The sequence below is a fragment of the Pelecanus crispus genome, chromosome 3, assembly GCF_030463565.1.
Source record: "Pelecanus crispus isolate bPelCri1 chromosome 3, bPelCri1.pri, whole genome shotgun sequence".
NCBI classification, from domain to species: domain Eukaryota; kingdom Metazoa; phylum Chordata; class Aves; order Pelecaniformes; family Pelecanidae; genus Pelecanus; species Pelecanus crispus.
In genome coordinates, this window is record NC_134645.1 from 26,370,857 (window position 1) to 26,397,832 (window position 26,976).

General features: G+C 39.8%; 1 protein-coding gene across 1 annotated transcript; it reads right to left on the reverse strand.

The window, feature by feature from the left end:
- DZANK1 (double zinc ribbon and ankyrin repeat domains 1) lies at positions 1 to 26,097 on the reverse strand. Its single transcript, XM_075707893.1, has 20 exons — positions 25,989 to 26,097; positions 25,178 to 25,298; positions 23,681 to 23,798; positions 23,218 to 23,314; positions 22,328 to 22,452; positions 21,679 to 21,764; positions 20,307 to 20,424; positions 19,242 to 19,355; positions 16,289 to 16,381; positions 14,257 to 14,379; positions 13,048 to 13,212; positions 12,182 to 12,410; positions 8,629 to 8,732; positions 6,448 to 6,522; positions 5,421 to 5,517; positions 2,938 to 3,026; positions 1,616 to 1,696; positions 899 to 1,026; positions 368 to 442; positions 1 to 112 (listed from the first exon to the last, which is right to left on the reverse strand). Exons 1-20 carry the CDS (start codon positions 26,095 to 26,097, stop codon positions 1 to 3), a joined length of 2,259 nt encoding a protein of 752 aa, XP_075564008.1.
- Between the last annotated feature and the right edge of the window lie 879 nt (positions 26,098 to 26,976).

Sequence of the window (26,976 nt, forward strand, 5' to 3'; positions counted from 1 at the left end):
CTATCCAAGCTTACTTGTGAACAATGAAATAATGTCATTATTTCCAGCTGTAACAGCCAAATCATATGCTGATCGCCCGTTTGCATTCTTCTTTTCTATGCTTGCATTGCAGCTGTAAATAAAGAACAGATTGATTTAAGCTACTTAAATTCATTCCAAGTTACTGGACTTAGTGAAGTGGCTTGTAGGTAAATGCTGATGCAGAGTAACCAGAATTTCTGGATGCCTCTTCATGCAGGGACACAACTGTGAGATAAGAGCGCTGAGCCTTGTGCAGGCTCTGGCCCTTCATTATTGCCAACTAGATCTGTGCAAGCAGACTGTGGGTAGCCTGTAGCTGAACTAGGGGCCCAGCTGCGGTACTCACCGTAACAGGACTTGGATGCACTCCTCTCCCTCCAGTCCAAGTAGAACTGCCTCATGGAGAGCAGTGTTGTTGTGCCTGCAAAGGAGGAATGAGCAATGTACTTGTTACTTGAGGAAACTGTCCTGGTACGTGGAGAAGTGATCTAGCAAATTAAACTAAAGAAAATTAATAGGAGGATATAGAATATATTAGGAGTTGTGGTGATTTTTTTTTTTTTTTGGTAGGCTTTATTGTGGTTTTATCATATTAAGTTGAAGTGGATGGGGGAAGGAGTTCAGTAGAACAACTTTTTTCCCAACAGAAATTATGAGAAATCTTCAAAGCTGGCAACTGAAAGAAGGACTGTGAATACTATTATCTTTGCTCAGTTGCAGGTTGGTTTGGGTTTTTTAAATTTGGCTTTGAAAGGAGGTCCTCAACTACATGTTTGTGGAGGAAGGGTGGGAGGTTAATCCTCTCTAAAATTGGAGCACAAGTGCTTTTTTGGTAAAACTTCAAAAGACCTGAGACAGAGAATCCGTGCTCACTTACGGTCCTGACTGCTGGTCAATGTCAGCACCTTTCTGCACAAGAAGGGAGATTGCTTCCGCGTGCTTATTAAGGACAGCAACTGTGAGAGCAGGTCGGTCCTCGTCACTGATGCAGTTTGGGTCAGCTCCCTAGAATGCACAGGAGAGGGAAGGTGAGTTGTTAAAAGCCATAAAGATTCTTTGGCTTCCACCTTGCTTTAATATTATGCCAATTTAAGTTGGCAGATGGACTTTATGCTCAAGACAGAGAAATGTTCAAATTGTGTGGTATTGTTTTTTCATGTTTCTTCTGAAAATGTTTGTCATCTCCTAGCTCAAAGCCAGAGTAAATATATATATAACAAGAGCAGTCAAACTATATCCCACAGTCAGGATGTGCCTTACCACACAGCAAAAAGGTAGAGGTTATGTTTGCTTTTGCTATATGGAGGACTTGACCCTAAACTATAAAATTAATATATTTTTCTTTCTGTATGGCCTTGACAAACCCAGAGGAGAATGCCGTACACACCAGCCAAATAGAAATTTGGGAAGAACATATGTAAATGTGAAATCGTCTGTTTCTTGTCTAAAATGCTCTTTCCATCTGAAGGCAGCCAGTTGTATTGCAAGGATGTTGCCTCCTAAGCATAAAAGTTGAAGTTGCATACCAGGCTGATGTTCATGCAGTAAATGGTCAGAGAGTTGGAAAGGGAAACTTCAGCAAGCAGTAACTTACTTCACTGAGTAATTGTTCTACCAAGGTGATTCTTCCTTTCCCATTTGGACCCAGTTCGTCCAGTAGTTGTCTGGACTCTGGCTGTGGAAACACAGAAAATAGCTGGTAACATTTCACATAGTGAAAATACAAGTAGGTGGGCCGTATTCTGCCTTTGAGTAAAGGTGGAAAATGCACACAGTGGCATGAATGCAGTGTAGTTGATCCTCAGTATTAGTAATCCATGACCCTTCTGTGGGAATGTCTTTCTGAATCTGAGCAAGTGTTGGATAACCCAGGCTAATATCTCACTATTGAGGTCTTGATTCAGCAAATGTATCTGCAAATGATTACATCAGTGCAGCTCTCCCAGGGCTGTACAAGGATCTGCTACCACAGTAAAATTAAACATGGGCATAAGTTCTTTGTTATAGGATTAAAGTTTGAAGCTTCCAGAACTTGTGGAAGTATTTTATTTAAAAAATTAGTATATTTTGCCTCACAGAAGTTAGTTTACTGTATCTTAAAACAACAAAGCAACAACAACACATAAAACCTTTCCCTTTTATTTCTTCCCAGCCTTCCACCTCCTTCCTGTCTCCTTTTGAAAGCCCAATCACTTGACCAAGCATTTTTTATCTCTGGACTCATCATAAAGCTCTATATCTTCTTCCACCTGTTGAGTTGGCTAACTGATCCAAGCTTAGATTAATGCTCGTTTCCGTTTTGAAATTTTCCATTACATTAATGACAATCCATTTAGTAGGCAGTGCTTCCAGGATATTTGGTCTGTGGTGGAAGTCAAGCCTTGCTTCTTGCATTAAGCTAGCCCTCTATTGTGCTGATATCTCAGCTTGATGGGAAAACTGAGCTGACTTAAAAGCTTGTTGTGTAGATCATCTTCCCCTGTTTAGTTCAGTCTGACTGTGCAAACGGTAGTTCTAGCACAGCCAAGGGTATGTCCTATGGAGTCAAACCAAGTAGTAAGGGTCAAGGGAAGACAATAATGCCTCCATCTGATGTTGTTTCTCAGAAAAACCTGCAACAAAGTTGGTCTGCAACAGTCTTTAGGCCTAATGCTGTGTCAGTAAAACAGAATGGGTCCAAAAATGTAAGCAACAATCTAATTAAGCTCTTAGTAGCAAAAATGTTTGGTTATTTCCAGTTCTGTAATAAATATCAGCTACCAATTTTCAGGTTTTATATTAAGTTGCACTTTTGTCCCCTTTCCTCCCACCACCCCCATCAGTGTTAAAAGCATTCTATTTTTACCCTTGGATGCCCTCCTTCAAGTTAGTGCTGCTCTATAGGTAGTTTTTCCTGTACTGGCAGGAGATACGTACGGGGAGCTTATCTTCTCTTTCTGTAAGTGTTCTTGACTTTGTTCTTTTTATTTTGCCTCTTGAACAAAAAAGATTATCATCATCTTTGCCTACCAGAAAGGGAAACAAGTGTTAATTCAAAGCAAAGTCAGTATCCTAACAAGAACTTGGGGGAGAGATCTGGAAATAATTTATCCACAAAAATATTTTATTTTGTGTTGAAATGAAAGCAGTATTTATCCATTTTCTACAAGAGAAAGTGATGAAATATTTGTTGCACATCAGACTGGTTTTAACAAAGGGTTTACACTCAGGCAGACTTAAAAACTTCCTATTTTGAAATGAAGATTCAATTAAATGTGGAGTTTGGGGGGTTTGAGTCTTCTTTTAACTAGCTGCAGCTATTCAACAGGCTTGACTCGGATTCATTAATTGTTTTGACCAAAAACCTTACAATTTTTCAATGCTGTTTAGCTCCCAAATACTTAAGAACAAGACTAGAGGACCTTGAATAGATATGTACGTTCATTGTTTTTAAGAGACATAATCTACCAATGTGCAGGAGGGTTGATAAAGAAATTACACAGCATGTGGGGACCCTTTGAGCTGGTGCGACTGGAGTGCCTGGAATCACAGTCACATTATTGACACTCCAGAAAACTACCTCCTAGTGCCGTGGCTGCCACTTGCCAAATCTCAGATTATGTCTTGGGTTTGCGTGGCAAGGTTTCGGTAGCGGGGCGGGGGCCACAGGGGTTCATTCTCTGAGAAGCTGCCAAAAGCTTCCCCCATGTCCGACAGAGCCAATGCCAGCTGGCTCCAAGATGGACCCGCCGCCAGCCAAGGCCAAGCCAATCAGCGACAGTGGTAGTGCCTCTGGGATAACATATTTAAGAAGGAGAAAAAAAAAAACCCAACAGAACACTGGGGACACAAACTGCAGCCAGAGAGAGGAGTGAGCATATGTGAGAGGAACACCTATGCAGACACCAAGGTCAGTGAAGAAGGAGGGGGAGGAGGTGCCCCAGGTGCCGGAGCAGAGATTCCCCTGCAGCCCGTGGTGCAGCCCATGGTGAGGCAGGCTGTGCCCCTGCAGCCCATGTTGGTCCACGGTGGAGCAGATATCCACCTGCAGCCCATGGAGGACCCCGTGCCGGAGCAGTGGGATGCCCAAAGGAGGCTGTGACCCCGTGGGCAGCCTGCACTGGAGCAGGCTCCTGGCAGGAACTGTGCAGAGAGAGGAGCCCACGCTGGAGCAGGTTTGCTGGCAGGACTTGTGACCCCATGGGGGACCCACGCTGGAGCAGCCTGCTCCTGAAGGACTGCACCCCGTGGAAGGGACCCACGCTGGAGCAGTTCGTGAAGAACCGTAGCCCATGGGCAAGACCCACGTTGGAGAGGTTCGTGGAGGACTGTTTCCTGTTGGAGGGACCCCATGCTGGAGCAGGGGAAGAGTGTGAGGAGTCCTCCTTTGAGGAGGAAGGAGCAACAGAGGTGATGTGATGAACTGACCACAACCCCCATTCCCTGTCCCCCTGCACCACTTGGGAGGAGGAGGTAGAGAAAATCGGGAGGGAACCTGAGCCCAGGAAGAAGGGAGGGGTGGAGGGAATGTGTTTTAAGATTTGGTATAATTTCTCATTACCCTACACATCTTCTCACTCCTCTCTCCTACTCAGTTTCAATTGGTAATAAATTAAACTGATTTTCCCCAAGTCGAGTCTGTTTTGCCCGTGATGGTAATTGCTGAGTGATCTCCCTGTCCTTATTTTGACCCACGAGCTTTTTCATTATATTTTCTCTCCCCTGTTCTGTTGAGAAGGGAGTGATAGAGCAGCTTTGATGAGCACTTGGCATCCAGCCAGGGTCAAAGCACTACAGATTAGAAGCACGCGGTAGCAGAAATATATATGTGAATTGAAGTATGTCAAATTTTACTGTAGGAATTTCTGAATTCTAATGCTGACTTTACAACTAGTTGATTTAATGAAAACCTAAGTCCAATATGAGATGCCTAAAATGCTGAGCTGTTACTGACACCAATGGGAGATGCAAGTTAAGCATCTCTGAAAACTAGGTCTAGAATGAATGTATTTCATAATTTCTTATCTTTGCCAAATGTGCTGAAGCTGAAGTCCCTGGCACAGCTCAAAAGTAGAGAGAATATTGACATTTATAGCTCCTGTTGTAAAAGAATATGCAAAGCATCTAGAGTTCTATCGCTATAATAAAGACGCTGCTCTGAGCTGCGGCTGCAGTTTACTGGCCTCTCCAGCTGTTCTCTAGGGATGGAGCATTCCCATGAGCTTTTGACAGTCTGTACATTGCTTAAATCTTAACTCAGCCGTATTTGGAGACTTAAAGATCAACTTAAGTAGGCCCAGAATGTGCCAATATATTTGTTTGCCTATCTCAGTGTCTAACCTTCCAAGCCCTACTTTTGTATTCTTGACTACTGTATTTATGGTCTATGATAAAGACGGGGGGGGGGGGAGAAATCTCACCAAAACTAGTCTGACTGCCGTCTTGTCCACCTCCGACTTCTGTCACAGTATTCAAGTAATGACTGCTGAACTTCACTGGTTTATTATTATGAATATCCTGTAGAATCATCAAATGCAGGCAGTTCATCAGATTATCATGTAATGCTGTTATAATCTTAGTGGCACAAAACAGTGGTGTTGCTTATGAAAAAATATATAGGCTTTTAATATCAGTCTCAAATTAGCACAAGACAAATTATTATATGTAATTGGACTCTGAGGCAAAATAATGTAGTATTTTTTTCTAGACCTTGCGTTAGGTAATTGTTTTGATTTAAAAAAAAAGAAAAAAGTGAAACAACCTCATTTAAGGAAATGAAGATTCTCATCCAAATGAAAGTGTGTCTACCACTTGAGAGATCTGATTAACTCCTCACTTGTGAAATGACGTGATACACATTTTCAGGCACCACTTGGCAAGGTAAGCTCTTAAAGATTCTACACAAGAGATACAGTCTGAATTTTGGATGTTTGAAATGGTAGATTTTCATCTTTGAAAAGCTGGAAATGAATACGTGGGTGGTTTTTGGAACATGGTAATTCTGGAGGTAGGGATTTTGAGTGTTTGAATAGGGTTAACAGGAGCTCTGGCAAATGTTATCTCCAAACTATTGAAAATTACTAAGCTTGTTTCTTAAGAGCACAATATGCAGCCTGAAAAAAAGGAGGCTCTAAGATCAAGAGCTAAGGGGTGCTAGAATGCTCAAACAACATCAGTTGAAAAAAGAATGTTAATATTAATAGCAAACTAATGAAATGCAAGATGATAGCAATGTAACCATGAAGTCTGGCTTAATCAGATAAAGATACCCGTTCAGCCAGCTTCAACAGAAAAAGATTTCTTTCTCTGAAGTGATGAGTTAACACCCTCTGAACAAAAGAATTTCTTGTTTAGATGTGAATTTAAAATATATCGACATTACACTGACTGGTCTAGCGACAGCTTTAGACCAGCTGCCTAACAATAGACCTCATCCCCCAAACTGACCTTGTTAATAGCAAGAGCGTAATTCAATGTAATAGTGACTTCATAGTCATCCTCATGGATGGTAGCAGAATTAATCTAGAGGGAAAGAGCAGCCGTTAGTATCTCTTACAAAAAGTACACAGAAATAGTTTTAGGAATAACTCTTGCCGATTGAGTTTATTATGGAGCCAATACACAAAATCACACACGTGGCCTTTGCCTACTTGTGATATTGTACCAATACTTCCCATCTAACTCTGCAAGGGGCAGGTAGTATTTTGAGTAACTGGAAATATCAGAACGACTGAAATGCCAAATGAATCCAAAAGATGTGATAATGCTACGTTTCATGAAAGTTCAGTCATTCTCCAGCCAGATTTTGCAGCTGCATGAAAGGCTGTGTTGTCCTTAGGACTCCCTACTCCAAGTGACAACTGGTTGCTGCTTTAGTTGTACCAGTCTGTGGAAGCACAGTCTGTAGTAAAACGTGGGCACCTTTCTATATCAATTCATTGAGACAGTACTGCTGGCAAGAAGACAAGAAGTTATACAGAAATAAGTACACAGGGGATTATAAAGAAGTGGAATGAAGCTGACAAGGTTATATTGCAGTAGGTTGAGAATTTCGAGATAAGGTTAGTTATATTTCTAATCCGCAGGAAAACTGAAAAAGCAGCATTAAACTCATATAGTTGGCATCTACTTTGAATCAATTCTGTTACATTTGGGGGCAGTGGTTTCAAGACAATAGGATGACAAAAGAAGCAGCAGGAATAGCCTTCTCTAGGCAATTTAATATTTTTCAGGTATATCTTTTTGAATCCTCTAGCAAGGGAAACAAGTTGCAGTGGACTTACACCTCATCTCCATCAAGCAGGTATCTTTTATGTTTATACTTGTACTACAGCTTCTGAACATATTGGTGGACCCAGTAGGTCTCAGTGGGTGTAGAATTCAGATGCAAAGTTTCTGATGGAGCGTTATACCTCCTGAGAGTGTAATCTGCCAAATGACAATTAGATTTCTGACCCCCAGTATTCATGAACTTTTCTGTAGTTGTTTCTATGTGCTAAAACTGGGGTTTTTTTTGACTGGTGTGTCACATTAGTCAGGACAGGCTAAGAAGTAGTGAGCTTGAACTTTAACAAGGGAGACTTAGGTCAGACACTGGGAAAAAGCTTCCCAGTAGCTATGCCAGTTCAAGGAGTTCCCAACCCTGCTCCTGCCTGCATCCCACTTCCAGCTGCTCACTGCCGACCTACTTTTGTACTAGCACTGATGCCCTTTTTTTCCCTCCAGAGCTATTTTTAGCCTGGGTCAGTCGCTGATCCAGTCCACAGGACGTTACCACAAGCAGCTGTGCTGGCAGCACCTAGGAAGCAGCGTGAGGGGATGCAACTCTTTAACCCAGCAGGGCTGCCAAAGAAAGCAATACAGTACTGCAGCTGAACAGCAAGGATAATTGAGTGCAGAAATGGACTGCCTGGGGCTATTGTGAAATCTCCATTGTTGGTGAGTTTGAAAAGCTTCAAGGCAAACATCTGTCAGGAACAGTTTAGGCAGAGTTGATCCTCCCTTAGGACAGGCACCAAATGATCTCTCAGTCATACCAGCCCTATCTTCTAGGACTCTTTAGGAACAATCTCCAGTTTCCACCTTCTTGCTATCACCCCTTTAATCATTTTAATGCAGTTAGGTGACATCCTGAAGACTACATCTCCAGTAAGAAAAGTGATACCCTGTTCCTATCATACTGGTATAGTTTATACTAGAAGTAGACTGCGTAGCCAAAGAGAATTGCTGCTATCTGCTGGTATAATCCAGTCCGGAGCAGAGGCAAACATATCATTACATCCCACTTCTAGCAGGGCTTATTTAACTGATCGACTACACAGATGTCAGTGATTTGCCTGCTGTGGGATACTATAAAAGCAGCTGAGCAAGGGCTTTCTGGCTTCTATCATTTCCCTTATAGCTGTGAGGTGAGAGAAGAATAGAAATTGCCATAGGAAAGAAAGCTGAAAAAAATCTTTGGTAAAAGATTGAGCAAAAAAATGGAATGACAAAATAAAACAAATTACACACACAAACAGGTCAAAGTATAAAGAAAAGGCAGACATTTTTTTCAGTGTTTATCTAGCAGCCACAACAATCTTTTCATGAGGCTGTATAGGAAGATACTACTTACAAGCTCCTTCCTACCTTTCCCATTCGAGGTTCTCCAATCAGTGCTCTGAATTCAAGGTTGTTCTGAGCATAGCTTCTAAGGTGAGCGCAGACATGATCCAGCTGTTTCCTCCAGTAACCTGATCACAGAGAGTTAAGCAGGAGAAAAATCCCTGAAACTGTGATTAACATTTCCTCCACTCATGTGATGGATGATTTAAAAGATAGCATATTTTCACTGAGACAAAAAAAAAAAAAAAAAAAAATCAAAGTTTTCTTTAGAAAATTCATCTGATCAAGAAAAGGAGAAGCAAGTTATATCCTAAAAAAAGGTGACATGCTTTCTTATCCATAGGTTGTAATTCATTCTTAGGGCACCTCTATTCACAACGAAACCATGTCTTGGAATTGTCCTTTGGAATTAAAACTGGCCCCGTGTGAAGGAGAATCTCACATTATTCCAGATCATTTAAAAAAAAAAAAAAAGTACAATATTACAACTAAGCAACTGTGCATTATTGAACCGATTTTTAGTTGATCTGAGATTGCTGACAGGTAACAATAAGCCAAATCTGAAAACTGAAGACATAGTAACTCAACCTGTACAGCATTCTGGTCTGTGTAAATTATTCCCCAAACAAATGCCTTTCAATTATATATAGGAAAGTATATTAAAAACTTAAGCATTCCTGCTCTTTTGCCTGTCAGGATCTCTGGGAGGGAGTCAGAATTCCTTTATGCTGGTACAGGGCATGAAACATGAGAGGCTGAATGTGCCTGGATTCAAAACTCATCTTAAGCCATTTAGAGTTTTTGCAGTATTTCCAAGCATTTCTGAAGCAATGTTCTGTTTTGATCAGAGAAAGAAACAAAAGGACTTGTTCTCATTCTTAAATGATTGTTATCAGGATCTGGCTAATTTTATTTTTGAGCATGCTTATGAAAACTACAGAGTATGATTTATTTTGTTGTAAATAAATTCTGTAGGCTTGGTCACCTTGTTTAACTTACACAGTGAAGTTGCTCTGACCTTACCCTTCCCTTCATGTATGGAGAAGCTCAAAACAGTGAAAAGAAGCCAAGTTAGAAAAAAAATGCTGCTCTGACTTTTACAAGAAAAGGCAAGTGCACACGGATTTTTGTGCTTGGAGGACTCTTCCAATATCGAACTGGTAGAAAATATGACAAACTAAAAGAGCAAGTCTTATTTGTTAGGCAGCTTTAAAGGAATATAAAAAGGATCAACAGAGCAACATAAATTGCTCCCTGCCATGGTTTCACATGCAAAAGTTAATACAAGTTGAAGATAGTAATTAAAAAAGTCTAAGGTAGACTACTGCTTGGTGAGTGATCCCTCCAGAGAAGCTGGTATTACTTGCAAGAAACTGGTTCATAACTAGCCTAGATACTCAGATTTTATTTCAAAAAAATCCAGATGGCCAGGAACATATTCTTGCACGTTTGACATTTTATTACATCTAAAAGGATTTTTGGCAGCACTGATGGAATACTTAAATTCATGCTGTCAGTAGTTGATTACACCTATATCACACTGATTTACTCTTTGTTACATTAGAAAAGGGGAGGCTTCTTTGTAAAGTTTACCTGGTAAATGACTTGGCTCCTATTCAAAACAGACTGAAAGTACAGAAAAAAAAAAAAAAATACAGTACATATCAGAGGATTAGTGGTTTGGTGCTGCTGTTATTTCCCCCTGTCCTAACCGGTGTTTTTTAATCTTCACAAAAGAAAAGAAGGTTAGTAAATGGCTGACAGGTCAAGAAATAAATAAAAAAAAAAAAATCCAAACAAACCAACCCTTATTAAATCACTTGTATTTAAAAACTTTAATATCAAATGTCTGATACTATTTGTATTGAAAAAAGTAATGGACACGTTTGGCATATATAAACAAGATTTCCCTGGGTGATAGCGTATGGTCTTGTTGATACCTGTAGTTTCAAGCCATATATACAGCTCAGCATCAACGAAAGGAAACAGCATAAAAGACTTGACTGTAACAGACATTTATGGAATTACAGAATGAAAAATGTTCCTCAGTCCTTGGCAGGGTCTAGAGGAGAATACATTACACAGTGCAACTTCAACAAAATTACCTCTGCTAAATGGATAAAAATTAATAGTTCAAAAGCAGTTCAGAATTTCTTCCCAACCTTTCCCAGTGGAAGGAGTTCTCACTCACAAGTCAGGAGCTGTACTTCTGATAGAGATATATGAATGTTCAGTTACCTTTTTTTTTTTTTTTTTTCTTCTCAGCACTATTCCAGGCCAATCCTTTATTATCTCTGACTAAATTAAGCTCCCTGACATGTTGAGTCAAGTGTTGTATTTCCTACATTGATGTCTAAGAGAACAGGCCACATTTCAGAGTAAAGGAGTAGGAAAACAGATTTCCCTAGTGATAATTTTAAAAATAAAAGTGCATCATCTGGATATTTATACACAGAGTCAAAACAGGAAATTCTAACATTCATTAGTAACTTTTTCTACCCAATAGATAAATAACTCTGATAATGGCCTGAGTCGTTGACCCTCTGATTGTAGAAAAGAGCTAGAGATGGGAAAGCAGATCAAAAAAAGTAACCATGGTTTCATGCTGTAGTTATTAAAAATTAACTTAATTCTGTGGACTGCGCAGCTGGACTGCCCTGTGAGATTAAAGACAATTTTGCAAATTGGGCCATTTATTAGGTCCCTAATAAATACTGATGGACTGTCTTCAAGGGCTTGGGATCCAGAGAGCTGAATTTGGAGTTTTCCCAGGGCAGTAAAACTAAAATCTCTAAAAATTGCAAACTTTTTAATGACAGCAAACAGTCAAGTGATTCCACAAAGAACTAACTGACCAAACCAGGGACTGTGAAATAAAATTGTTTGCAGTACTGATACAGTAGTCTGTGCATGGATGGTCTCTGCAGTGAGCGATGTACATGTACTGACACCTTTGTGGGGCTGGAAAGTGGGGCCTACAAGAGCTCTCAAAGTTTCTAGCAACCCTATTTTTTGTAATCCTGTGAAGAATCCCTTTCTCTAGTTTAGTTTCCTTTGCTTCCGAAACTTCTAGAATTTATTCCACAACAGCACCCCAAACAAGTTCTTCACATAGACAAGCCTCATCATATTTTTCAAGAGCTACGGTCCCCTGTGTCTCAGAGTTTTGCTTAACAGTACTCCCAGCAGGCACTATCGCAGTACTAACTGAGCTTCACATTGCAGGGGATGGGGAGATGGGGTGGTTGTTCAGTGGTTTCCAATTCAAATAGAGGACACCTGCCCCGATCTCATAGGATCTGAAGAAATCGAACTGCTAGCAAATTAGTAAGGCCGCACAGGGGTCAGTAACCATAGTTCTGGTATTGCTGATAGGCTTTCTTTTAGCTATTGATGGAGATCAGTGATCTGAATTCTAAGGCACTGCATTTACAAGTGACTGGCGGGAAGACAGACTTGTCAAGATGTAGATCAGTGTCCTACTGATGCCACATTCCATAGACTATAATCTTTTCAAGAAAAAGCACAGTCATACCTTGCAGCTTTGTTTAGAAAACATAAAATCAAAACTCCTAACCTTTTCCAGGACTAATGGCTGTCAGGAGAGGCTTATGATCACTCATCTTTTCCAGCTTTTGTTTTTGTGAAATCAGCTCAAGCTCCTTCTTTTCCAACAGTTTGCTAGATGGGTAAAAAAGTCCAATGGTCTGGGTTCCTTTATCTTCTCTTTCTTTTAGTTCTGCCCTGGATTTGGGCAAGGAAATAGGAAGAGGCTGCCAGGCAACTTGAGCTTGAAATCGTTTAGCCTGTGGGGAGTGAAGGGGAAGGAAAAGTGTAAGTAATATAATTAGATATAATTAAATGGCTTACAAGCAGAAATTAACTAGAACAGTATACTAAACTGTAAAGGAATGAAAAAGCTAGTAGGAAGAATCAGTAACAATTCTTGATTTTAATCACCAGTCTGTAACAATGAAGCAACTTATCACAAATATTCAAGCAAAAGCAAAACTCTTCATGATTGCCAGCAGAACGACACATATGCTTTTGTAGGACAAAAGCTGGCCTTGCTGAGTATTATGGTCTTTTTTTTAAAACGGAGTTTTCAAAGCACTGTTACATATGCATGAAAGAATACCTTGTATCAGAAGGATGCAAATAATTCATAAGTAATAAAAGTACTTAAAGAGCTAAGACTTTTGGAAAGCTGATTGTTTCTCACTTTCCTATTTAGAATAAGGCTGGATTAAGACCTTTGGCTAAGGCCACTTTTTGGCAGAAAGCAGTTCTCAGAATAAACGTATCCTCAGTTTTGCCGTCAGCGTGCTTACAGACCACAATGTTGTCTCGAAGAGGAAATGAATAGAGTTCTGCCGATGTATACCCGCATGTATAGCCCTTTAGCTGTGTTGAAGCATGGCTTTGTAATACTGTGTGTCTTACCTCAGAAAACCCCAGTGAGTCCCCAGCATCCATGAGACTGCCATTCTGAGAATCCACCCTTGACGGGGGCTCTATGTAAACACCGCAGGACCCACAGAAGCGAGCATAGGGACGGTTGCTTGTACCACACTTGAAACAAGTAAAGTAGGATGGAGGAGGTCCAGGCTGGAAAGGTTGAATGAAACACTTGTCACTGCAGAAACATGTGATGCATGGTTCAGGAAAGATAAAAGCAGTGACATGAATTAAAAGGAAGTAAAGTAGCACTACCTAAAGCTATTAAACCAGAAATATTAACCAGGATACCAGACTGCTAACACACTGGCAGATGCAAGACAGTAAATCTTCAGCTATCTCAGCACGGTGCTATGGAGGCAAACATTTTTTTCAGACAGATCTAGAATTTTGGTGTGTTTTTTTTTAACATACACTTTCAAAAATATTTATTTTCTTTGGCAAAACCCTGTCATTACTAGTGTGTGCTCTGATACTGAATATTGACTGCAATTCTTTCCTGTTCAATTCTAACACTGCCCCCACCACCCTGAGTCCCCTGGTACAGTACAGGACCAATGGTTATGTATGCATATAGGGGAGTGTTTAAAATTTTATGTAGACTCAGCTCACAGGAAAAAAAAAAATTCTCCCCAAGTGTGATCTTGGCTTGAAATGCTATACTTATAAAAATATATGCCAGAGGAAACCGTTTACATTGATTGTAGCAGGCAAAAGCTCTACTGAGCAGCAGTTAAGAGAAAGTACTTGTCTTCAGTGAAGTTAATGAGGCCTTCAGCCAAAAAAAATTGCATGCAGCATCTCATCTCTGGCGATTACCTGTATCATAACCTGGTGATCATAACCCAGAGTAGATATGGGAAAACTTGCATTAGGTTAGCCTATACTTTAACCTTTGATGGATAAGTTACTTTGGCTGAGTTCACAGCTATTGCATCTCAACTGGTGCAATCAGCTGATGCTCATTGACCCATGGTAATTTGTGTACACCTCTAAACCTGACTGACATGGGGCCAGGATGTCATCTAAGCCTTTAATTTTTCTTTCTTTAATCCTATGTGCTCTAAGCAAGAATTTTGGTAATAATAAGCTATGTACTAACTGACAAGAGTTTTGGAAAGATAAGTTTGAAATTGCTGCAGGTCACAGATGAATAAAAACAGATTTGTCAACACAGACACCGAGAACACGTGCCTTGGCTCCACACCAGTCACAGAAACGGGCATCACATTGGTTAACATGATTGCATTTCGAGCACAAAACTGTCTTCCTTTGCTGGCTGGGATAAGGCGGTGGGGTGTGTCGTCCAAACGTGGGCTAATAAAAAAAGAATTAGGGAGAAAATACTTTTTATGAAGAAAAGTTCACAAGCTAAATAAGGTGAAAGAGGAAAGCAAGCTACTTAGATAACAAAGTAATATTCAGCCTAAAAGAATGATTTCAACTTAGAATAAGAAACAGACTGACTTGGTTCTAACCTGTAAGGTTGTTTCATTACAAAACTACAGTAAAATGTGCCTTAATTTTTAAATGCTTTTAGCAGAACTGAGTGCAAAAAGAAACCTATTTCCTTATAAATCATGTCCTTTTACACTGAGTATTTATTAATATGGCCCCGTATATAAGTACACTTGAAGTTAAGAGGAAGGTTTTTCTGCTGATAAACTTGTATTTTCAAACCCAGAACACAACAGCTATTTTTCTTTGTACCTTTCTTTCTAATAGTATGGCAGGGAGAGTGTGTTCAGACATCGAGTTTTCTCTCAGTTTGATATTTGCTACATAAATACTTTTTTGCACTCTTTTACCTCATACAAGTTACATATTACCTAGCTTTCCTACTACAATTAACTTACATGGGTATGCCAAAGAAAACAGATTTTTCAGCTGAAACTTCTAGAGATTGATTATAGATCCTAGTTAGGACAAATAGGTCTTAAAATGTTTTGTTAGGTTTTGCCTCAGGGCTTATGCAGTTTATTTTCTCTGCAAGTCAGGAATATGGATAAGGAACAGAACCCGAGGATTTTGATTACAGACACCACAACAGCAAGTAAGTAAACATGAAGTAGCCCTGTTTTCATCTGTGGCCCACATTGCAATTTGAACCATGTAACTGTAACTTGGGGGTTCATTTGGAAGGTAAAATTTACAAGAGCACAAGTCTAAACATGTTCTAAATCTAAATTATTAAATAACCATTAATAGTAATATCAACATTATTACTAATTATTAACTATCCAGGAATTACTATTGTTATGAGTAATTAATCACTATTACTAGTCAAATATCTGGTTACTATTAATAATAATTCAGTAAGCATTTAACTTTCTCTCTTCGCTACTACAGGTCTCACCATTCAAGTCATATGCCAAACTACATATGCAGCTACATATTAATATCTACATTCAGTGAAGCAGTTAAACATATGTCTATCTTTGGTAAGTACAGATTCCTACTGAAATTCACTTTGAAATGACACCTCAGTGAGACCTTTGCCTCTAGCTACTGACAGCTTTAGAACTCAGGACATTGCCAATATAATCACATGGTTTTAACTTGCAAATCATTATTATTCTCTCATTTCTGTATTTATCACAACCTGGAGAAGTGAAACGTACCATAAGGTTTTCATACAAGACTTTTCAGAAGTGAAAGTAAAATTCTTCTAAGGAGCCACATGAGCAAGCTAAATGGGGAGTTGAAACAGCAGCAATTTTAGGGGGAACATTTATTGTTGCTTTTCTCACCTCTGTGCAGAGTCACAGCCAAATACAAGCATAGTAGCTGTATGGATGTAGGGGAAGCAGCAAATGGAGATAAGAAAAATAATGCAAAAAATATTTTATTTTCACAAAATCAACGAGAATGATCTTCCTGATATATAAACTCAAGTTTTCAATTGCAGTTGAAAATAATCTGAACACAAACAAGACTCCTTTGGAGCCAAGACTATGTGTTTTCTAAGAGCCTTCTGAGCTTTTGCAAGGGTGTTTGCAATCCTGACCTCCACAGGAGAAACTTGAAGGTATATAATACACTTATGTTTAGCTGGACATTTGTGATGGAGCATCTGTGGGAGTACTGGGCTTGAATATGGCATGGGGGTGGGATTCTCTGCTTTTGTAGCATAGGCACACAGGGGTATGACTTCAGTTTTCCAAAGAAAAAGAATGTTATGCTTTGATTTGATTAGCCCCAGTGTGATTGATGCAAGAAGCCTTACCGTCTGTATTTCAGGCAGTTTGCTTTCACAAGTCACACAGTGTTTATGGTGAAGAGGATTTCCTGTGCCACACGCCTGACAAATTACTTTACCCTTTTAAATAAGAGAAAGAATATATTTCACATGGTATTTGAAAACTGTGAACAACAATAATAAGAAGAGGACCTGATCTTACAAAGTGTTGTGGTTATTCAGCCCTGCAGTAGAAGAGATCCTTCAAGTCTGTGCTGTGGGCTGCAGACTTTAGTTAGGCCATATTGCCTGGTCATCACAAATCTACATATCTTGGTGACAATTTTTTTTTAAACTATGGTACATTTCCCTGAGGGGATCCAGCATCAATACCTCCAGATCTTTTTTTGTATTAGCGTCAGTTTGCTTAGTCACTGCACTCATACAAAACAGACAGTCCAGTATCTACAAGGAAAATTAATAATAATAATATACCATGAGGGTGCCCTAAAAGATCTTAGCATGGTCGCTATCAACAAGTGATTTTCCACAAGGGCTAAGAATAATGAGTCTGATATTTTGATTGTTGGCACCAATTAGTTCAGGATTGTCTGCACCTACATGAAGGTTGTCATAAGGCATTAAATTTTGGCCAACATCTATAATCTGCTTTGACGTCAAGCTGATAACTCCCTCAGATTAGGAATCTCCTTTGTTATCTGATAGTCTTCAGTCAAGAGTTTCCTTTCAGCATCCTTCTCTTTCCAAAAATGTTCCCTTGCAATTATCACAGAACCACAGAATGGCTGAGGTTGGAAGGGACCTCTGGAGGTCCAACCCCACCCTGCTCAAGCAGAGCCATCCAGAGCAGGTTGCCCAGGACCATGTCCAGATGGTTTTTGGATATCTCTAAGGATGGAGACTCCATAACCTCCCTAGGCAACCTGTGCCAGTGCTCAGCCACCCTCACAGTAAAGAAGTGTTTCCTGATATTCAGAGGGAACCTCCAGTTTTTCAGTCTGTGCCCATTGCCTCTGGTCCTGTCGCTGGGCACCACTGAAAAGAGCCTGTCTCTGTCTTCTTTACACTCTCCCTTCAGATATTTGTATACATTGATGATGTTCCCCCAACCCTTCTCTTCCCTAGACTAAACAGTCCCAGCTGTCTCCGTCTTTCCTCCAGATACTCCGGTTCCTTAATCATCTTAGCGGCTCTTTGTTGGGCTCTCATACTAGAGAGTCTGTGTCTCTCTTCTACTGAGGAGCCCAGAACTGGGCACTTAACTCCAGATACAGCCCCACTAGTGCTGAGTAGAGGGGAAGGATCACCTCCCTTTACCCACTGGCACCACACTTCCTAAATGCAGCCCAGGATATCCTTAGACTTTTTCAAACAGATCCCTGAAGAGGCCAAAGTCTGCTCTCCTAAAGTCCAGGGCCATGATCTTGCTTTTTGCCCCTGCTCCTTCCTCTCAGGGTCCTGAACACCACCATCTCGTGATCATTGAAGCCAAGGCTGTCTTTGACCTTCATATCCCCAAGAAGCCCTTCCTTCTCTGAAAGTATGAGACCCAGCAGAGCACCATTCTTCACTGGCTCCTCTATCACTTCTATCAAGCAGTTGTCATCAATGCTTTCCAGGAACCTCTGGATTGCTTATGCCCTGCTGCGTTGTTCCTCCAGCAGATATTGGGGTGCTTAAAGTCTCCCATGAGGACCAGGACCTGGAAATGTGGGCCTACTTCTAGCTGTCTGTAGAAGGCCTCATCCACTGGTTCTTCCTGGTCAGGTGGTCTACAGCAGACACCCACTATGATGTCACCCCTACAGTCATGCAAGCCATCTCTCCACGTCTCTGTAGTCCCGTCAAGATCATAGCCCTGCAACTGTGCAAAGGTCTCTAATTCTTTGAGTTTATTCCCCATACTGCTTGAGCTAGTATCCAGGCACTTCAGAGAGGGACCCCAGCATGCTGATTCACAGAAAGGGTCTGGTGGGGGGAGGTTCCCCATCATGCTGCTTTATAGGCACTTCCTTGCTTACATGCAAATGCTTGAGGCGACCTCACTCAAGCCCTGTTTTGTGGATTAAGTGTTCCCTTTCCTCCACATCACCCAAGACCCTTTGCTTGTCAGCCCTGTCCCTCACTCCCTCACAGGGCTGCTGGTAACCCTCCCTCCCCTGTTGTTTCTTGTTTAAAACCCTTCTTACTATCCCAGCTCTCCTGCTGGCACCTTTGCCCTGTGAGGTGGATCCCATCTCTCCTAAGGAGATGTTGATCCTCAAACAGGGTCCCACTATCATAGAAACCAAAACCTTCTTGCCAACACCAGCTCTGCAAACAATTGTGGACATGCAGTATCAGTCCTCTCCTCCTGACACCCTTTCCCCTGACCGGGGGGACTGAGAAGGGCCCCTACTTGGGTCCCCATACCCCTGTGTAGGGAGTATTTTGTAGGGCAAATTTTGTCTAGTTAAGACCACCAGCACTTTTGGAGTACTGATCAACACTGTACTCTAACGTTCTGGGCATATACCCACAGTCTGACTCCTGCCAGACCATCTGTGCTAAACACAATCAAGTGAGATAAGCAGAGTAATGAGGACATATTTAATAAACTTAAAATTCTTCATAATACTAAGGCCATAAATCACAGAATCGTAGAATCTCTCTCTACTGAACACAAGTGCATGCATTCCTGTCATTCAGACTGCTACATCATGTGCTCTTCAGCATGCCTTCCTGAGCTTGTGTGGTTTACCTTTAATGATTATTTCTATTCAAGGTACTTTTAATCCTACTAACTCTTAAAGCTTATAATGTTATTATATATATATAGTTATTTATATATATATATAATATATATAATGTTATTTTATATATATATATAATGTAATTACACAAACCCAAGTTGGATCATAATATTTGTAATGAAGTCATCTGTTAGAAAAATGCATGCCAGGAGGTAAATTGCTATTTCGTTATATATATTCTCAAGTACCTTTACGCAGTTGTTGGTTTGGGGCTGCAGCTGTGGAGCTATTGGTGACTCACATACAAGGCAAGTGGGTGTATTCATTGGCACAAGATGTCTGCATTCAAGACATGGTGCCATCTGAAGAAAAAGTCACATCACATCACGTTAAGGGCCATAATGAGATCATTAAGGTTATAATGAGATTTTCAATATTTTCCTGGTTAGAGTCCACATCAGCAGCAAAGTCACTGGAAGCATAGCAACTGACAGCAACAGATGCTCATATCGATCCTGAAAGATCCAAGGCTATTGAGAAAATATGGAGACAACTGGAAAGAGAATGCTTTACTGACTACTAAAAACATGCCAGAAAGGTATTAAGTTAATTTGCAGTAAATTAAAAATGCTACTATAAAATGTGTGCAGGCAGTTCAAGTCGTCCTAATTATGAACCTAATCTAAAGAGGTGCTGAATATTCTCATTCATCACTTGAAACTACAGCATTGCCCCAGACAAGACAACTTTCTGATGATACAGGAAAAAAAAAATACACCATTGACTTGTTAGATCAGGTTATTATCTCTCGGGAAGAGCTTAGGGAAGAAAGTTACAGGCATCACTGTAAAGAAATTGGTGCCTTTACATACACCCACACATGACACTGTTTAAGGTTTCAGGCATATTAAATGGATCTTCTACAGCTACGACATAGGCACTAGTTACAAACTAACTGCACTAGTCAGCACTGGAGTAAGATGCATATGCAGGTCCTGAAGATACAGGATGAGGAGGAATCTGAATTTGGTGATGTTTCCTGGCACAAGTGAATAAAACACAATTTACTTTTTCGTTGTTATCCTTATTAAAATACATGGCACTTGAAGTAATCTATGGTTAATTTTGCCCATCATTTAAGAATTATATAGGGTCCACTGCTAAAGGTATTGAACAAAACAAAACAATCAGAACAGAGCTTCCTAAATGGAAGTGTGACTAAATAATGGTTTTGCCAGCATTGAATGTGTAATTTGCTGAGGAAGTCGGTTTTGCCAAAGAGGATTTGTTGATTGTTATGATGTTTTGCTGACCTGCGCTCCTTCAGGGGGTGGGAAGCGGTGTACTGGCACAGGTGGGATAAGAGATCCACATTCCTGACAGAAGTGAGCCAAGGGATCAGACAGGCGAGGTGAAGAACAGTGTGAACATCTGAAAATAAGAGCAAACTGGCTGGGCTTGTTTTGGTACATAGTGCTGCATAATAATGATTAATCTGGAACCTGCTGCAACAGGACTTAGGCCACTGATTTCTCAGTTGTAGTTTCCAAGCTATGGCTGTCCACCAGACCATGCCCCAGCGTCCAGGATACGAGGTTCTGAACTCTAAACAGCTTTGCAAGGTAGAAAGCTCTCTGGCTGCTATGGAGTTTCATACTTTCTTCCTTACCATGTGAGGTAAACAAGTCTCCTGACACACAATCTGTGTCAGGCCTCACTGCTGCAACATGGGGAACCAGTGATGTAGCTCAAAAAGCCTTTCAATATCCAGCACTAACGTTCTGTGAGACTACTCCAGTGTCGTGGTTTAACCCCAGCCAGCAAGTAAGCACCACACAGCTGCTTGCTCACTCCCCCTGCCCTGGTGGGATGGGGGAGAGAATCAGAAGAGGAAGAGTGAGAAACACTCCTGGGTTGAGATAAGAACAGTTTAATAATTAAAATAAAGTAAAATAGTAATGATAATAATAACAATATAATAATGATAATAATAATAACAATATACAAAGCAAGCAATGCACAATGCAATTGCTCACCACCCACTGAGTGATGCCCAGCCAGTCCCCAAGCAGTGATCACTGCCCCCTGGCCAACTCCCTGCAGCTTATATACTGAGCATGACATCATATGGTATGGAATATCCCTTTGGCCAGTATGGGTCAATTATCATGGCTGTGCCCCCTCCCAGCTTCTTGCTGGCAGGACATGAGAAGCTGAAAAGTCCTTGACTAGCATAAGCAGTACTTAGCAACAACTAAAACATCACTATGTTATCAGCATTATTCTCATCCTAAATCCAAAACACCACACTATACCAGCTACTAGGAAGAAAATTAACTCTATGCCAGCTGAAACCAGGATATCCAGTGAGCAGTTTTCACCTATAGCAGTAAGGGCTGTACTCTAATTTAAAAAGACAGCTTTTCCTCTAATCCTACAGGTGTTAGGAATTTTTTTTAAAGGATTATAAGATAGTTGATAACTGTGTACGGTGACATGTAAATAAAACTATATGTAAGAGAAAGGATTTTCAGTGCCCTACTGAGATCACATTCTCCAGTTATAAGCCAGTGTCTGTCTTTGCTATCCTCATTTTTATAGAGCCCCCCAGTATTATCGACTTGGTTGCAAAGGGCAATTGCTCAGTTTTCAAGGACAAATATGTCAAAAAGAGAAGTCACTTACTTGAGGAAATCTGTTTCCCTCTGGATCCTTGCCACCTGTGTGCTTGCTAAGCTTTTTCGGCTAGTCACTGCAGAAGAACTAGTAAACTGAAATAAAGGTAATTCTTTAGCCTTAGTAAGCAAATATTTGCAAAATGCATGGAAGAGTACCAAATCCTCTAAAGATGTTTTTTGAGACAAACTACACCGAAATGCATTGCTGTAAGGATTATCTGCTACACTTGATTCCCACATTAGCTGCATTAAGGACCCACAGCTTCTTCCAGTAAAGATAAATCAATGTCTTGCTATTTATTTCCAAGACAGTGTTACTGAATATTAAGTTTTAAATATCAACTTGCCAACCTATAGCAATAATTATTGCTAATTGCAGATTCAGTAATGTATTAGCGGAGAATTAGTAGGAATGCAGACATTGTTAATTTGCTTTGCCCGGTTTTGTCCTTACTGATAACTGTGTACTGCTTTGGGCATTCCCATTCCAGTGTATTATTACCAGTAAATTTAATTTAGTACTGTATAATATAGCCAGAGGCATTAATTTCTGAGAGATTATATGAGAATGATCACATATCTTCACATCTTTATTTTTTTAGAGCTCAGTTCTGATGACAGCCTTTTACAGTTTTCCTCAACACCCCTTTGCTTACCTGTAATGACTCTATTGGTGGTGCTGAGATGGATTCCCCTCTGTACACTGTTGTTTCCAAATGACTGGCAAGGAGCTGTGGTCCTTGCAGGGACCTGTGAGCGTTTTTTCTTTCTGTTTCCAAGTCTAAAATTACAATCCTGTTATTCCACTGTCATTCACTTCATGCAGTTAACATATATCTTAACATGAATATTATATACTCTCATTTTAAATTCCAACAGCTAAGCACATTTTAAAATGTATTTGACATCCAGATTTTGGGTTCAAATAAACTGCATGGAATTACAGGAAATTAAACTAGAAGAAACCTCATTCCTCTCTGAAAGAGCTTACTTTTGTATGTCTCTCTATCTACAGTTTTCTTCCTTCCTGCATGCTCAAAGAAACCCCAGCTCCTAAGAGTAAATTAATGAGTAAACATTAATACAATTCCCTGCTCTCAAACAGACCCATTGCAATTACCATAGAATAACAGGCTTCATCTATAGAGAAAATTTAGGTCAAGCTTTCATGTCTGTTTTGTCTGCTTATTTTGGAATCTCACTGCAAGCAAACATCAGTAAAGAACTCCGTAAAGGATTTGCAGTCCATCAATTTAACAGAATTTTCTGGCACAAAGGGAAATATAGACTGGGCCTTGTTATGTTGCTCAGAAATTAATGACTTTTTAATATGTTTTAAGAGGTAATGTGATGTGTATGGAAGTTAATTTTTGTTCTCTATTTGCAGTGTTGAACAATCAAAATTTGAATTCCCAGAGGATGTTCTGTCTTCTGAGGTGGTTTTGAAATTACCCATATTTTACCAATGATATAAGAGGAAAACCTTACAGTGCCTATTTTCAGCTAAGACAGAAGTCTATTTCAGTCTTATGAAGTAATACTACACCTTGAAAATCTTGGGGTGCTTCACTCCAGGCAGGCTTGATTTCCACATTCACTCCATTCTTCTTTGGTTTTGTAGTAAACATCCCACCTTTCCTCTCCTAAAAAGTAATTCCATTTGAATTCCAGATGAAATACTTGGTTTTGCTCTAATCCTCTCTTTCTATAGTTATTTGTTATGATTTTTAAAGTACATGCTTATTTTCAATGCAGGCATTTGGAAATCTTAAATAATAAATGTATTTTTAAATATTTGACCTGTACTGGTAATGAAATACCAGCGAATAAGAAAAAAAAAATGTCCCCTTGAAATTTTAGTATTGCAAAAATGACTGAGGCAGCAAAGATGGTCAAACAAAGGTGAAAAAATATATGAAAAGTATAGGCAATCAAGTTTTAATCTCTAGGTAATACCATACATACAACATTTTATATTCAGACAAGGAGTTAAATTTGCTAAAACTTGCCTGTGTGGTGATATCTTTTAGGAAATTCTTGTCATTGTCTTCAACAGAGAAGTGGATGTTTGGTTGCTTGTACTCTACCAGAAATACCTTTGTTACAATTGTACTCTCCCTGCAGTCCCTGAAAATCAATGTTCAGAAAGCTATATACATGCCACAAACCCACGTGCAGCAAAAAGTAAATCACTGATGAACATGGCTTATTTGCTGGTACATCTCTTCCAAGCTTGCCAGTCATTATTTTGGTTAATAAGTATAATCCTGGGCAATACTCTCAGTAACTACTGCCTTGTTTTGTTCTTTTTAAAATTTATTTCCAGTTTAAATTGTGTGCACTAACAAGTTACCAGTAAAATCATAGAATCATAGGATCCTTTGGGTTGGAAGGGACCTTGATTGATGTATGAATATTCTAAGCCCTCAACATCTTTTACCTGTAAAACTCTTGATACTCCTGTATCTGCTTTCTGGGGTAACTACTGTGCCAGCATCGCAGAAAAGAGAGGAGAGCAAGAGTTTTCTTCCATTCGTAATACCATATTAATTTTCCCAGTCAAGCAGCAGGTTGCATTCTATTCATTTGATGTAACAACCGTCATGCTCTACCATTTATTAAATTACAGCAGTAACATTAAAATGGCTGTAAATGACCAAACCATTTAGGATTTATTGTCATTCTAGATCATCTATTTAGCCCACCCAAAAATGTCTAATAAAAACATACTGGAAACAAATGTTAATCCAGGTAGTGATATCAGAAAATACACACAGGTCTAGGTTTGTGCTATTATATTCCACTGCAGACACAAGCAAAGGCTAGCTGCAGGTGCTAATAGTGGGGAACAGCAAGCACAAATCCCCAACTGGAGTGTAAGTTTCTGCTCCCTTGGAGATAAAAGATAATATGAGAGGGTACAAACAGAGAATGCATGTGTCCTCTCTCTGTCTCTAAGCATTGAATTAGTTTGGAGAAAGTCAGTGGCTGTACAGCAAAATACAGTTTTCTTTCTATATATTGTATTTTTACTTTACCCTTGTACTAACATTGTACTTAAGCTGTGAGGTTTAGCATTCTGTGCTCCTTCAGGAGAAACTAAGCAGATTCCTGGGAAGACCAGCTTCTATAAATCTGCTGAATCACTGGATGACCACAGAAAACACCATACTAGTTCCTCTGGCATTTTTTATGATCACGCTCAAAAGAATGAGCTCTAAGTATAGCATATTTTATTAGTTTCTCACCCACAGCCTCTGTGGATCATTGGCCTACATCCACAGCCCAGGAGATCAACATCCGAGAGATAATCCATCCACACAAACATTTAATGGATAAAAAGTGTTATGAGAAAGTGAAGTCAATGCAACCCATGACGATCACTTAGATTGCAAACTGGTTGGGAAAAGGGGCGTCTCTCATTTGTGAGGTATGGAGTGCTTTATCCCATGACTGGGACATCTGTGCCTTGTCAAAATACAACTAAAATAAAACAGGATACTTACTTTGTAACTGCCAGTGCCTTGACTGTTATTTTCCCAACTGGTAATACAATAGGACCCTTATACTTAAAAGTGTTATGCTCTCCACAGCCAGGTTTCCTAATGAGTTCTGGTTTACTTCCATCTAAAGTGTAATAAATGGAGACCTCGGGTGTATCTGAAGGACACAGAGAAAGTACTTAGCTGAACTGTAGTCAACCTGTGAAAAACAAGCTCTAAGCTTCAAAGTACTCACTACTGTGCTTGATTTTTCTCACATAAACAAAATAAAGCAGTTCCATAAATGGCTGAATGTTTGTGACCAAAGCTGTTCCTCCCATGAAAAATTACTCAACAAATGCAATTTCATTATAAGCAATATTTCTCTTCATAAAATAGCTGTGCAGTGGTTTTGTCTGAAAACATTGCAACAGGTTGTCTGTTCTAATGACAGAAAAGATATTTTCTGTCATGGTGAAAGGTGGCATTTCAAAAATTGTAAGGGAAACCTTTGGGATGAGCCTGGCACACGATACTATCAAGTGCTGGTTTTGCCGTCAAAGTGAAATGCAACAGCTTGAGAGCTTGATCTTGGAAGCAATTAAGACTGCTAACATGTATGAAATAACCCGTGTTGATAATGTTGTTTGAATGTATAAAATTAAATGCAAGTGTATTTGGTGTATCAAAACATGTTGGTTAATTTTAGAACTTCCTTAAGGAAGTGGGCACTCATAAAGATCATAATTAAATGCAAACAAAAGTGTAGAGGCTAAAAGTTTCAAATGAACACATAAGAAAATGTTTTACATAGAGTTAAAGCTCTTATTCATACCTGATTTTATTTCTATGAGCGTATTTGTGTCTATTTCATGTTTAGCCTTCCCTGGAAGAGGGATTCGAAGCGGTATGACCTGAGGAACTGAGACAGAGCCAGCTGTCATTTTTCTCAGCAGTGATCTTTAAAAAAAGAAAAACAAAAAAGCAGACAGTAATTTTTCTAAACAGAAGAATGCATTGAGAAATACAGTCTTTTAATGTGATTCCTTGTCTTCATTTCTCTTAAAAGAGAGAACGCCGTATTCTTTAAACTGTTAGCTGTCATTAATGTTTGCACGATTTTCACATTGAAAAGGAGCAAGATCCTAATGACCATCACACTTCTTACTCTCCTGTTTCAGAACCATGAACAAAGCTTGAGGTGAGCACTGTTGCTTTCGTTTTACTTTGGCCTTCCTTGCTCAAGTCTGTTTCCATGTATGCAAGTGAAACAGCTTTAGCACCGTACATCAGTGATACATGGCAAGGGTGAGTGACAGCAAAGTATCTCAACCCTAATCATGGCAGATGTGGTGTCATTTTCTCTGCAGGAAGAACCAGCCTCTTGTTTCACCGTGGCCATCTGAATATATGCAAGATGTCCTGAAAAGGACTAAAGCAAGACAGCTATTCCTAAAGTTTATCTCAGCTATCATATGCATTAAGAATATACCTATAAAACAGGTGCCAAACATGATTTATCATAATTTACATAGTCATTATCATGTCATGCAATTCAAGAGTGAAAAATTGCATTTGGATATGATAACATTTTACAGTACAAAAAGATGTACTTCAGATCTTGGGAACTGATACTCAGGGCCAGGAAACATGTCTACACTAGAAGGATTTGGGTTTGTAACCAACCCTTCAATCCTCCAGAAACGTCTCTCACGCTACTTTGTCAATGCAGACAGTAATGATTCAGCATGGGAGGCATTCGTTAGTCCATGCTCTCACTGGGGCTAAAATGAGGTATGCCACAGCGCTGCCTGCAGCTGCCC

What these genes read in the sequence shown, in the direction of transcription:
- DZANK1 (XM_075707893.1), bottom strand. Translation starts at nt 26,097, where the DNA reads ATGACAGCTGGCTCTGTCTCAGTTCCTCAGGTCATACCGCTTCGAATC. An exon ending in GCTCATAGAAATAAAATCAG is followed by an intron (nt 25,299 to 25,988) that starts GTATGAATAAGA and finishes ATTACACTTTAG; the next exon opens with ATGGAAGTAAACCAGAACTC. An exon ending in CGGCAGTCAGACTAGTTTTG is followed by an intron (nt 3,027 to 5,420) that starts GTGAGATTTCTC and finishes CCTTTCTGGTAG; the next exon opens with GCAAAGATGATGATAATCTT.